Raw genomic sequence first — 14,757 nt, 5'->3', positions numbered from 1 at the left:
TGTCTTAATTTGGACGCAAGCTGTACTTATTCATGTCTTTTTTTTAATCTCCTTTTGTCTTCTTGCACATTTTGTCACAACTTCATGTTTTGCATATTTAAAGTCTAAAATAAATGATTTTGAGAAAAAAAAGTAGAGGATTAATGTGTAGCTTCATTCGCATTTCCCATTTGTCTTCCTAATCACAATTCTAATTGCTGGCCTCTCACACACCACCGTCCAATCCAAATCCCTCTGTGCTCTATATATAAAGGGATCCTTCTGTTCCTGCCCCGAGACTGTCACAGTGCTGGAGGTCCAGCAAGGGTGAGCGGAGTTTGATTTCAGACCCAATTAGCCTAGAGGTATTTGGGTGGTAGTAGTGGTGATGCTGGTGGGGGGTACTGGACGGTGGGATGGGGTTAAATTAGATTTGCTCTTCCTGTCCAGGACAATGGCTCCACTGTGGTTCACAGAAGAAGAGCTTCGACTAAACTGATGTGAATTTGCAGAAATGTCTCTCTCACACACACATTCAATGTGTTTATGTGGATTTTACCTGGTCTAAAATCTACGGGCAAATTTGTCAGCATATCGACTATTTAAGTTAAACAAAAAAGCTGCAAAGCATTTACAGACTTTATCAAAAGGCAAGGAGAGTCATAGCCTCTACTTAGAGCTCACCTCAACATTTTGGAATAGAATTTTTAGACTCATATACTTGGCAGAGTTATGCTAGCAGTTTCCTCTTATTTACAGTCTTTATGCTAAGCTAAGCTAATCACTGGCTGGTTTTAGATTCAGATTTAGTGTATAGACATGAGAGTGGCATAAATATTTTTCATTTAAATTTTGGAAAGAAAGCTTAAAGCCATAATCCCATTCTTTGAATTTAACTAAATTGCCTTTTATGCAAGATGTCTAATTTAGCTAAGCGTTTTGTTTACACTTGCAACTTGTACTGTCAGCAAGAGCAGCAAAACACTTTGAAACAGAGTTTAGACTGCATTTAAATTTCCTTCCTTTCTTTTTAGGAGGGGGATGAGTGTTTTGCATTTTTTCATTTTGTGTGTGTGTGTGTGTGTGTGTGACTGTTGGAGAGCCCAGGTCTGTTCCCACATCTCTGCCTGTCCTCCATATCAAAGGGCCAGTAGTCGTCGCCTCCATCTGACGCAGCTAACACCTCAGATACTTGACTCTGCAACGGCAGGTCATAAAACACACACACACACACACACACACACACACACACACACACACACACACACACACACACACACACACACACACACACACACACACACACGCTATGGGCAGACTATCTGGCTGGCTGGCCTGCAGGGGATGGGAAAGATACACACACGCAAACACACACACACACACACACACACACACACACACACACACACACACACACACACACACACACACAGTGACCTGTATCCACACAAACACACAGTAATGTTGTTTTTCCATTGGCACAGCATTGCACTCTATAGCTGTGGTGTGGAATAGCATGCCAGGCTATTCCATTTCTATTTTCTTGGCCTTCTGACAGCAGAGTGTTAATGTGCTGACCTGAGATATTATGCAGGTCACCGAGCCAAAGAGATCACAACCGGAACCCCACGTCTTTGAACTTTACCACTTTAACTGCACGCTACCCAAGCTCTTAATACGCTTTCCGAAATTTGACATTTAGCAGAATTTCATTTTGGTGCTAATGGCAGAAAAAAAACCTTCAAGTATCATTGACACCAGCTCTTGAACTTAACTTATTAACACACTGACACAGTCATACACAGAGACAGCAGTAACAGCGTTCACACAAAGATGACTTCATTAAATGCCATAGCTCTCCAAGTACCAAAATGTCCTCCCAGCTCCCCGTCGTGTGTTTAATTTTGGAAACATCACTTAAGTTTGAGCTCTCAAAGTAGAAAGATGACATATTGTTCCAATTGAAGGCTTTGTTTTTTTTTTACAGTCACTGGGATGTGATTTCTTTTTGGGTTTTTCTGTTGTTTTTCATTTACATGAGGAATTCAGCTTTTCTGGCAGAGTCACTCATTCATTTGATACAACGTTACCAATTTACCGTCTCATTTCATTTCGCTACATTCCTGCTGTACATACGACACATGATAAAATAGAAGAGGAATCTAGGGCACTTTTCATGAATTTCTAGGAAAGTTGAATGAAGTCACACGCTCAGACTCCTTACCCCCAAAGTGAGTCCAGTTTACGGTAAGTTACACACACTCCACCTCCCCCCTCACACTCGAAATGTAATCTCCAAATGAACAATGAATATGGATGGACAAAAGAGAATCCCCCCCACTCTTTTCTGCACACATAAGGACACCCACTCTGCAATTATGCCTATTGTGTTCTCTTCCTGCGGGAGAGAAAACCTCTCCGTCTTAGTCATGTTGTTGAGCTCCTATCTGATTCTTAGCTGACAGCTTATCTGACCCCGTCTAGCCTTATGTACATAAACACATATAGAACACGCACACAAAAAAATCCTGGCATCAACACACGTTCAGGAATTTCAAATGTCTTTCCTGTATCTTTAGATCATGAAACATGATTTGGATTTTTCTCACTTGTAATAAATAGATTAACAAAAATGTGGGCAGTAAAAAAAAGAAAAGTTCATTTCAGCCTTGAGCTAAAATTACTACTGGACTACATTTCCCTACTGTCCATGTGCAGTGTTGCTATGAAGGGCTGCGGAGACGTTTGAGGAGCTGTTTTGCCTTCTCGTGTTATGTTATGAGATACTATCAGTGGCGACAGACACAATAAGGGTGGCTCCCGGAGGAAAAGCTGGGAAAATACAGGAAGTTGAGTGTTGTGAGGAGAGGAAGTCGCACTATGACTGTTTGTGAGGGGCACTTGAGAGCCGGCAGCTGTCAGTCCTCTAATCGTGTGTGTGCGTGTGTGTGTGTGGGAGAGAATAACGATGGGGATAAGACTGTCATTAGTGTGTGTATACGTGAGGTATTTGCAAGCTGCCATCATATGATTCTTTCAGAAAACCGACCTCAGACATTCACCAAACAATGACACATAACCACCCACACACCCACACACACGCACACACACACACACACACACACACACTTTTCACTCTTGCGTCCCACCTAGAATTAGTGCCCTTCATTCCAGGAATGCTCCCCAACCCTTAGCACGAAATGATGTCATCAACCCTTTTTAACATGTGTTTGCGGTCTTCTTATGTGTGTGTGTGTGCCTCTGTTTATGCATGTGAGTGTGTGTGTATGTTTCAGTAATTATCATTGTTGTCTTACACTTCTTCTGTTTGTGTATGAGTGAATGAGCATGTATATTCCAAGTGGGCAAATATGTGTATCATGTGTATAACCATGGTTGTGTATGTGTGCTGAGAAGGTATGTTGTATTCGTTAGTGTGTATTAATTGTGTGTCTGAGTGTGTACCTGCGCTGAGCAGAGGAGCTGGTACATTAGAGATGAAGTCAGAGGCTGAATCTCTGACATCCTGGTCTTCATCCTGCAGCAGCGTGAACAGACTCCTCCACAGAGAAACTGTTGTGGACAGACCTGACACAGAAACACAGATTGTAACCTGCAAGGTTATTTAAGTTAACTAAAATTAAACTGAAAACTTAAAACAAGGTGTGAAAAAACATTTTAGCTAACTAAAAATCTTTAAAAAAAAAAAAAAGAAAGAAAAACCTATGATATTGTGTACTCATTGAAATGAAATAAAAATATACAGGAAATGTCTAGTTTTAGTCTTTGTCAGTTTGGTCAGCACAAGCATGAGGAGGCATTAAAACTAAACTGTTTCTAAAACAAACAAAAAAAGAAAACAAGAAAACCAACTCTGGAAACTAATAATTAGTTGGCTTTAATTAAAAAAAATTAAAAAGAAAAACTAATGAAAATACAAAACTGTAATAACGCTGCCAACTTGAAGAGCTGGATTTCAGGACCCAAGATTTCTGAATTTTTTTTTTACTCCATTCTTTGCAACACATTTCTGTTCACATCAAAGTATTTAACTTGACTGCCTGGGATGGATCCTACATCTATATTATATTTACATTACTATACAGTATATATCACATTTCTTTAAGAGGCTCCATAACTGAGACTCACCCAGTGGCAGATGGGAGCTGGTCAGCACAGTCCCTGCACAACTGACCAACACCTTGGCAGCCATCAGCTTCACCTCCGCTGGCTGCTCCTCACTGCAGCATGAGCAGACCAGCGCCCCCCACTGAGCCAAACATGCCACTGTGCTCACACCCTACATGATGGATTAATCAGAGAAAACAAAAGTTTATGGAAACATTTTTCAAGCAGCAGTGTTACTTTGGTTGCACAGAATGATCTTAACGTGTGTGTTGCATCTCCGACAGGTGCTTTAGAGCTGCTAACTAGAATCTGCATTTGACGTGTTCCTCCAATAATTTGTTCACATTTTTCATTTTTAAATTCGACTAATAGTTATAACAGAACTACATGAGTGAAAAGGTGACGTCTTGCCCTGCAGTGAGGGCAGTAAGCAGTATGCTCAGATAATGGAAACATGAAACAGTATGGGACCGATGGGTGGTGGCAAGAACCAGCAGCTTCTTGTCTTTAACCAAAGTCTGCTGGCACATTTTGCTGTCAGGTGAAAGACTGTGAGGTCATACAGTCAGTGTTTACCTGAGGGTTAGAGTTCACCAGCTGAACCACCAGTTGAGAGACCAGAGTCAGGGCAGCGCAGTGGAGCTCCACACTGAAACAGAAAATCAAACACCTGATACCAGCTTCTAAATGTCTAAGAATAACTGTGTTGGTTTATTTATAATGTCTGTGCTGGAAGATGGATCTCTCCTCTGTTGCTGTCTAAACCCCCCCACCCCATCCCCCACTCCACATTAACATTTCTAAGAGGAAATGGGCCCACAGCCACTCTGATACATTCATGAAAATAATTGAAAAACCAGAATTGCTGCCTCGCGAGTATGTGCCTACGCACACCACCAAGTTGTCTCTGAAAATATGGATGCTTCACACACATCTATAACCTGGCAGCACAAAAGATATATGTAATAAGCACAGTTTCAATGTGGACACCCATAATTCACCAACTTAGTATCTGACCAAATGTCTCCCCCTCTGTTCCTGAGCTATGACATTGAAAAATGGCCATTAAAGTGTTTTTTTTTTTAGAAAATTATGACACCACAGTGAAGCTGACTTCTGACCTTTTGGAAATGAAATGTCATCACTGTCATCATTATATTCTTTTGGAAATTAGTGTGAAATATTGTCAAAGTTAGCTTATGAATTTATAAGTTATGGCCAAACATGTTTTGTGAGGTCATAGTGACCTTTGACCCTGGGCCACCAAATTCAAATCAGTTCAACTTGAGTCCAAGTGGACGTTTGTGCCAAATTTCAAGAAATTCCCTCAAGGCGCTCTTGAGATTTCACGTTCACCAGGATGGGACAGACGGACGGATGGACAACCCCAAAACATAAAGCCTTCGGCCACTGCTGTCACCTGTGTGGAGGTTAGTGACTGGAGACCTTCTTTTAACCTGAGTTACTTTGCTCCCAGGCAATGTTTCGTTATTTACAATTTATGTCTCCTTCAAACTAAAGCTGTACATTTGTCTTTTTAAGGAAAAGGACAACCAGCCTACCTTAAGAACGATGAAACACACATCAAAACCGGATTGCTGTGGAACTCAAAATGTTAACCTTACTGCTTTTAGTCTATTTACCTTAGATAACTGGTAATATTAGCTGTAAAATAAGAAAGAAAAGCATATCTTAACTCTCATATTGACAGTTTTTAACCCGTCTAAATACTTGGACAGCATAATAGAGCTCTTGAAACCCAGTTACGGCATTTGGTTTCAGTGTGCCACCTTAAGATTTTTGGTGGCCCCATCTGGCCACCCCTATGAAACATTTCTGCTGGTGCCACTACTTAAAAGCCAAATAAGTCACTACATTTTTTTTTTATCAATTTGGGTGAACCAACCCTTTACTTTTACATATAAGTGCAGTGAGAGGGTCTGAAAATGGTAATGTGCTCCTGAGGTTGTTCTGTGGAAACCGTTAACTACACATAACACCCCAGCATCTCCAACTACACACACATCACTCAACTGTATTGACTTACAATCCACAAAAGAAGTGTGCTGGTACTCATCACTACATTATAGATCACAATAGTCTCAGTGCCATTCAATCACACGGCAGACAAGGGCAGCCAGCAACCCAATCCCATCCCTCCCCTGCTCTAATCATAACCCTGGGGCCGCTCCAAAGGGAAAGTGGATCCCCGGGTCCAAAGATTGTGGCCAGGAAAAGGCTTTACAGGGCTAAAAGCCTTTGTAATCCAATCCTTATTCAAGCCTCTATTCTCTTGTCGGGGTGAGAAAAGTACAGCAGTGGCTTGTCAAGGAAGGTGTGTGTGTCTGTCAATGCATGTCAAAGGGCTTACAGTGTGTGCACACACACACAAACACTGGAACACTTTGTGCCAAGTCAGTTTGTGGTAAAACGGGCCCAGAGTTTCTCAAACTCTCATGAAATATGTGCCTTTGAAAGCACATATATCTGCTTTCATCTACGTTTTTTTTTTAATTTATTTATTTTTTCTGAACTACCAGTCTCTGGTGGTGAACACTTTGCTCACCTAAATACTACAACAATATATAACCAACCACACAAACAGCGACACAGATGGGGGTCAGTGAACTGCAGATGTGTCCAGGTGCAGCCAGTGACCCGGTGTGTCCCTCCTCCATGGACTCTGGCTCTGAATGAAGGTTTGACAGCCAGCCTGCCACGGCAGCGTGAGGGCTCTTTCACAAGACGAGGGAGCCAGACGAAAAAAAAAGAAAAAAAAACCCAGGGAAATGGAGGAGGAGGAGTGTGTGGTTGCATCTTGCCATGCAGTACAGTCATGTCTCCTCCATCCATCACAGCTAAAAGCTTGTTTAGGGACTTGTTTTGACAGCGAGTATTCAGGAGGGAGCGAGCGTTTTGTTTCACTTAGTTGCCTCCCATTTCCTGCATTTACCTTGAAATGTATTAGGTATTGGCCTGTTTTATACAATGGTGCACAGAGATTAGGACCCAGAAACCATGATTAAAATGCTTTCTGAACAGAACTACATGCATGAACATGATTAAAAATATATATATTTTAAATGGTCTATGTGAGAGAACTTGGTTGCCTTTTTCAGGATATATGGTGGCTTTTTTAAAATGTATTTATTTTCTACTTATTTTAATTATTGACAGTTCTTTAAAGTTGTATTTATTAATCTAATTTAGTATTATTATTATTAGGGGCATAACATGAATTCAACCAATCAGAGTGTTATTTTTTATTCCTTTTACAAACCAACTGCCTACTCCTGGCGCACATGGCAGATTTGGCAAACCTTTGAAGGGAGCAGTTTTCTGTTGAAAGAAGAGCAGTCAGAGCAGTAATGTCACTGCAGTGAGTATTAGGGGACAATTAAGCAGTAAATCTAAGGACTGTGGTTATAAATTTAATAGAGGAAACAGAACTAAACCTTTAGCTTCTAAAATAATCAATACATTTATGCTGCTCTTATTTGTAAATGTGCACAGCATCTCTCTTAATATGGAGCCGGACAGCAGCTCTGCAGCTCTGCTCTGCTCTCTGCTGTGTTTACATTTTCATCCAGCTGCAACCCATCCCTGTGTGTGCAACAAGTGTATGTGCATTGCTAACTCGCCTATATAGGCGCATCTTACTATTTGAATAATGCACCCTTTAAATAACAGGAAAATATTGCCCTTTACTTTAGACAAGGTTTTTGTTGGTCTCTCTGCTGCCATAAAATAGCAATACGCCAGCAATGCATCTGACCACACCCAGTTTAAGACTATGCCCATGGATGCACAGATAGTTGCATTTGCTACTTGCACAGCATGGGCGCTGCCCGTGAAAATAACAAGCGTTTCTGAAACTGACAAACTGCGCTCACTCTGTTTTTCTGCTGGGTGTAAGAAAGGGGTCAAAGAGGACCAGCAACACTTGTAGTTTAGAGAGCAACTTTATTAGACCCAAGAAAGGGCCCTTTTTCTTGTTTCTAAATTAATGACAGTGTCTTGAGGCTCTCTGGTGGATACAATGTTTGAATCCAGGTACTGTCATTCCCAATTTCCCTCCCCCTCATTACATTAAGGCATTACGCAAAAAAGTGAGAAGAGTGAATCAGTGGCAACAATTAAAAGCATTAAAAAGAAACGCTGAAGTCCCTTCAACTTTCATGACACATTTAACAGTTCTGCAGAGACTTTAGTAGTTTAATGGTTGTAAAAGACAACCAATATTAAAGTAATTTGATACAAAAATCATGCAGTGTCTGTATGATTTTTGGTGTATGGCATTTCAGGGATAATACCTTTTTGATTCTATTTGTAGAACTAATGTCTCATCATTTGGCCCAACTAGAGGCTCACATTAAGGTGGGACTTAAGGATGATGTTTAACATGATTTGTACATGTATACAGTATGTGTCTTCTCTGACCTGTGAGCAGAATTCTGAGCCAAAGCGAGAAGGTGCAGCAGGACCTCCTCTTGAGACAAAATCTTCACACCATCCCTCCACTGGAGCTCACCGCTGGAGCTCAACACACACAACAAGGTGAGCACCTGAGAGGAGGAGAGAGAGGCAGAGACAAAGAGATTGTCAAAGGAGTAAGAAATATTAATGTTGTTTTACACACACACACACACACACACACACACACACACACACACACACACACACACACACACACACACACACACACACACACACACAGAGAGCTCCTGGTGAGGGAAGTTGCTCAGGGCCATCCATCAACACAGCTTTGGTGTCCTCTCTGCAGTGCGGCTGGCAAGTTGCCCCGAGGGTATTTTTACCGCACCGGTCAGATCCTCCCTACGCACACCCTAACCACGGGTACACAGCTGCCTCGCTCTCTCTTTCACACACACATTGCACACAAATATATGCATGAATATGTATGCACAAGCACGTGCATGCACACAAAGATGAGCAGAGTTGCAGCAAGCTTTCATCTATTCAGGTGGCAATATTTCCCTTGTCTTTTGTCTACTCTAAGCATCCTTTCAGCCTAACTTCCTTAACCTGATTTTCTGTCTCCGTCTTCCCTCGCTGCTCACCCCTCCTCTTCATCCTCCACATGCTGTTTTCTTTGCCCGGTCACTCCTCCAGTGAGGGAGGCAGCTGACCGAGGAAAAGACTAGTTTTCCACCGCGTGAGACCCCGTTAAAAACACACATCCAGCCGTGAACACATGTTGACATTCCTGCTGCATATCTCAATGATTATTATTTCTTTCAAGGCCCCAACCTGTTATTAGAGCTTTAAAATAAAGCTTGCTTTATAGGATCTGTGTGGGTGGAGAGCAGGGCGAGCGGGCGCATGCAATCGCTGTGTGTAAACATCTGTGTGTATGTGTGTGTCACTGTTTATTTGTGCATGTGAGCAGTAAAAAAACAAGGCAGCAAGGTAGACCTCCTTGCTGTGAGTCTGTTGTTTTGATTGACTGACTGATCTGATAGTTCAATCAATAATAGTCATCATTAGGTTTAGGAAAAAAAGTGCCATTTTAAAGCTGCACTAATCAATTCTTTAAAATAACAATGGATCCAAAGTCTATGGCTAATGTGGACTCAGCAGTTTCCTGCAGCTCTATGAAGCATTTTTAAGCTCCTTGTTTTGGTTCTTGGGGCCACAATATCATTTCAATTAAAATTTATTTTAGCAAAAAAAAAACCTCTGATAAACCAACTGTGCACTACACGCCCTGCACCAAATGTGAGACAGACAAGCTGGTGGACAAACCTATTTCCCACCCAAATTAGCATCCATGTACAGGAAAGACAAAAGACAAAACCCAGAAGTAATTGGTGTTTTTGTCCAGTGTGAAAGGGGCTACTGTTAAGTGGAACACTTAAGAAAAATATATGTTATTAGACTTAAACCAGAACAGACACAAAAGCAGAGTGAATATTAGACTTATTTGTGAGGGGCCAAAAACATAAATCTGTGAAAAAAAATGAATGCTCACTTTGCTCTGTGGCTGGTGGATACATAAATAGGCACTTGTTTTTTAAAAGGTTTGCTGTAACCACTTTATAATGTGATATCATGTCAATTCTTTCAGTTTCCATTAATGCAATTTTAAGCATCTTGCAAATATATTGCCTCCAGACGGTTAACCTATAATCAGAAACCCTGACTATTGTTCATACAGTTAATGTTGCCCATTTTCCATACTGTGGGAAACAAGTTATTTGTAATGTTCTAATGCACCAAAAAATAGGGTCCAGTAACCACAGCAGCTTATTACACTTGTGGTGGACATGGGATTAAGTGCATTTTTTAAAGAAAAAATTCACAGAAAGTCTATTGGCTCTTCTCAACTCCAGCGAAAGTGAATCAATCATAGCGCCTGAAATGCAAAGCCAGTGTCATTATTCATTGGGACAGCTACATTTCCCTCTCTTTATTGCATAAATGAAAAAATGCACACAGTTTTAATCCCAGCTATTGCCTCTGTGTGCTTTTCACTGTTCATCCACCCGTCTGTCTGCCAGGTATTCAACTGCTAGCCCCAACGCAGCTGCTCTGACCATCTCTGCTGCTTCTGACTTTAACAACCTGCTTTAATGAGCTCCCGTCTTGCAACACACTCGACTGCCCACATACTCATATATACAGAGTCACAGGAAAACATGCCAACTCAGGCGTAGACGCGTACGGACTTTCATAGCTGTAACATGCAAATAAACAGTGACGCCCACCCTGCGTGAACAGACACACACAAGAAGTTATAAAGGTTGGCCAGCTTGCACAGCAGTGCTGTCTGGCCCTTATTTTGTCAGTCTCTTAAGCCTTGACAGCCTCGAGGTGTTGCTGCTTTACATTGGTATTTACTGGCATCCATGGCCAAAGCCGAACCCATGCCAAACAAGGAAAGAGATGTTGACCAAAGAGAAAAACTGCCTGATTTAATTTTAATACATGACTTTTTATCTAAATTTCAAAAAAAATCACAATGCATGCAAACCCTTTAACTGCCTGTTGTGTGTGTAGGGAGAAAAAAAATCATTTTCACAGCAGAAAGACCGTACAACATCATCTGCTCCTCAAGTCATGGCTCCATACACTAAAACTCTCACAATATCATCATGAAATCTCTTCTCCTCACCTCCTCCTACTCTCTAGACATTACTTTTGTTAATGGAATCATGGCAGACAACCTAAGATTTGACTCACAAAACCAAGTGATGACTATCTGTATCACTTTCAGTAAAAACAAAGATTCAGCTAACAAAACTTTAAAACCAGAAAAAAACAGTCTGCATACTACAAGTCAGCATACTTGCTGAGTTACAATTTCCAGTTGGATCAACTTTAATGTCATGAGTCTCCCTCAACACCCACTTTCGCTGTCTTGAGCACTTAAGTGCACATTCATGTGTTACCAGGTAGCAGGCAAGTGTGTCTGAGGCCTGAAAAACACCAACAGCAGTCACCCACACACATCCTAACACCACAGTATTTTGTAAGACACCATGTGTCTTTTCCAAATGTTATTTATAGTTCAATGTTTTTATTTTGCTGACTGGAATTAAAGAGATTGTTCCCTGTGGCATTTCTAATCAGGAGAAATGGAATTTTGCAATTTAGAGTAAAGAGTATTACCCTGAGTGTCCCTGAAGAGTTTTAACAGTTTGAGAATGTGACAGGTTATACTTTCAGGACCATTCAGGCTGCCATATATCCATTTCAGTGCTAATGCAGCAGATTGGGGTGTCTTGAATGAGGACTGAAGATGACAAACATCTTCAGACTTTGGAAGCATCTTTACAGGGCAGAGCAGCAGACCAACACTGAGTCCTTGGCCTACTGCTGCTCCTGCTCCTCTCCCAGAATGCTTCAGTGGAGTCCAGGGTGAGCTATGGCAACTGGCCCGTTGGGGTTGGCGTGTCCTTGGCACAGGGGAGGCTCCACTTAACGGGGCCGACACTTTAACCATTAACGGCTGGCCTGTAAAGCAGCGCCTGGCAAAGAATGCACAACCAAACACACACATACAAAAAAACCCCAAAAAGCTAAAACACAACAAACATAAAACACACAAATCTGCAGCAGCGTGGAAACATACATACAGTAGAGCCAGCGAGTCCCAGCAGTGCTGAGTCATGTCAGCTCTGGAGGAGTGTTAACGACAGGAGCAACAGAGCAGGACAGAGCAGATCTGCTGGCCTCGCTTTATGAACACACTGAAATACAACCTCCTGTCCCCAAACAGGAAATAAGCTGCGTTTTCTCCTCCAAAACTTGTTAAGAGTGGAAGCCTACCAAACCTCTCATGAGTGTGTGTAAGTGAGCAAGTCAGCTCATTGCCAGTGTGCTTGGCGTGTCCCCCTGCGGCCGATTAGCCTCTCACGCAAGCCTCTGCAAGATGGATTTGGACATTTAATCAATTTGCAGCAAATGTCCCTGTGGTTCAGTGAAACTGTGATGAATAGGAAAAACTTATTTTTTGGACAGGTTCCCTTATTGTGTGATGACAAGACTCTGAAATGATGCTGCTCATCGCCTCTCTAAGACTCGCTCACATGAGCACGAACAAGGGATTATACAAACACAAACACACACACACACACACACACACACACACACACACACATCTATAAAAGTGCTAGACACATATACAGGCTCTCAAAAAACACACAACAAAAAAAATGCACCTCCTATAATGTTTTTGTGTGTGTGGTCTCACCTTGGCCAGACACTGGGGGTGTGTTTCATGCAGAGCCAGGCTGGTCAGTTTAGACAGGGTGGTCTCGTCCAGCCATTGTGTACTCCTCTCCTCCTCCTCGTCCTCCTGTAGCCTCGTAAGCACCCCCTCTAGAGCCAGCTCCCTCACCTCGTACTGTGGGCACTGCAGGAGACACTGCGGGAGCTGGCTCATGAGCTGAGGGCCCCCCCACAGCTCAGGGATCTCCACGCTGGCACTCAGGGCCACCCGGGTCAGGCTGAGCAGGTACTGGGTGCTGCCGGGCCCAAGGGTGCTGGAGGAAGCGTCGGGGTTGATGAGGTCTGAGGCCATCAGGATGGACAGAGCTTCCTGACGGAGATCACTGACCTCTGAATCTGACAAAGACATAGACATCTTCATGTTAGCAAAGCACAATGAGGACACAGTTTTAGGATGGATGTTTGTGTGATATATTTACTATAACTTTGGCTGTTATTTCACATTTGAGTATTTAAAGATATGATATGTATAATCCCCATGTCTAAAACTTACATGTTACATATTTTGTTGAGTTGTGTACGTACATTATCTCAAATGTTTCCAATAATTTTTAAACCCAAAATCTGTCATTTTATTCAAAGTAATGGTTGGTCATTCGGATGGCTGTCGGTGGCATCTTATCCCCTATACGCCCTCTAGTTACTCCAACTCCAACTCCAATAATTTGCCATCGTTAATCACACAACGTCATAGAACTGCACTTAATAATGCACAGCATCATTTTTAATTAACTGCATGCCATTTTTGCAATACAGAATCCAGTAGAGATCTTATTTATTTATATGTTTTAATATTGACCCAGCTTCCAGCAATATGCTTCTATGACAAGTAGCTCTTGCCAGCCACCAAACCAATGCGTACAGTAACATCACAATGTTACAATAATGTTGTGTAACATTGGTGTTTTAGGGTTAGTTTGGATTACCAACATCACATAATAGAACAAATAAATTAACGAAACAAAGCAGTGGTGGACCAGCAACTCCCATGTTCTGCTAGGTAAAGTTTATTTTTTTGGTCAAAGGTGTCCTGTTCCACACAATGGGTGTGAATCTTTCTCATGATTCGATTTGATTTCGATTCTTGGGGTCACAATTCGATTCAGAATCAGTTCTCGATTAAAAACTTTTTCCGATCAAAATCAATTACCGATTCAAAATATAGGAGGTGTAATTTCAGGATCTACTCCATTCTGTTTTTCCAGTGGCAGAGGTTTTATTATGTACAAGCTTTTTTGTTGTAGAAAACCTTTCTTCCAAGTGTTGGGAATCAGAAATAAAAAATTAACATTGTAATTATTAGAGTTCAAAAAATGAACACACTTTTCCAAAAAAAAGTCCAATCGTTTTTTTTGCAGTTGTTTTTGTGTCCCATTATCTGTGCCATTATTATTATCATTATTATTATTATTATTATTATTGTTATTATTATTATTGTTATTATTATTATTATTATTATTATTATTATTATTACTATTATTATTATTATTATTATTATTATTATTATTATTATTATTATTATTATTATAGGGGCTACCAGAGTTTATTCTAATGCATGAGGTGCTGCCATAACAAAGAGCGATAGATACAGTAGGATTAGGCCAATCACAGTGCAGTTTGTTCCAGATGACGTGTGGCATACATAAACAGATACAAAGTGTCAGATCGTCTTCCCATTGGTGGACAAGACCGAAACAAACATCTGACCTCTCCAAAGGAACCATGGGAAACCAATATGGTGTTTAGCATCAATGCTAATGTACTTTTATCATCTAAATATGGATTAAATATGGATGGAAGACACCGTATAACAAATGGTCTCAAAATTATTAATATGGTCTATAATCCATTTTTGAATTGATTTTGAATCGTTAAAAATGAGAATTGAGATTCTTA

At 41.1% G+C, this 14,757-nt stretch overlaps 1 protein-coding gene across 3 annotated transcripts in view; it reads right to left on the bottom strand.

The window, feature by feature from the left end:
- Positions 1-14,757, bottom strand: part of thada (THADA armadillo repeat containing) — a 111,569-nt gene that overhangs the window by 10,976 nt on the left and 85,836 nt on the right. For all 3 annotated transcript variants that reach the window (XM_088086194.1, XM_088086192.1, XM_088086193.1), the window contains exons 32-36: positions 12,824-13,197; positions 8,548-8,672; positions 4,684-4,756; positions 4,129-4,279; positions 3,445-3,567 (exon numbers count right to left, since the gene is read on the bottom strand). In XM_088086194.1, coding sequence (XP_087942320.1) covers positions 3,445-3,567; positions 4,129-4,279; positions 4,684-4,756; positions 8,548-8,672; positions 12,824-13,197 — 846 coding nt within the window. The remainder of the gene's footprint in view (positions 1-3,444; positions 3,568-4,128; positions 4,280-4,683; positions 4,757-8,547; positions 8,673-12,823; positions 13,198-14,757) is intronic.

This window comes from Plectropomus leopardus, chromosome 13, assembly GCF_026936395.1.
Source record: "Plectropomus leopardus strain MGB_pleo_1.0 chromosome 13, ASM2693639v1, whole genome shotgun sequence".
Classification (NCBI taxonomy): Eukaryota; Metazoa; Chordata; class Actinopteri; order Perciformes; family Serranidae; genus Plectropomus; species Plectropomus leopardus.
This window is presented reverse-complemented; position numbering and strand designations above follow the sequence as displayed.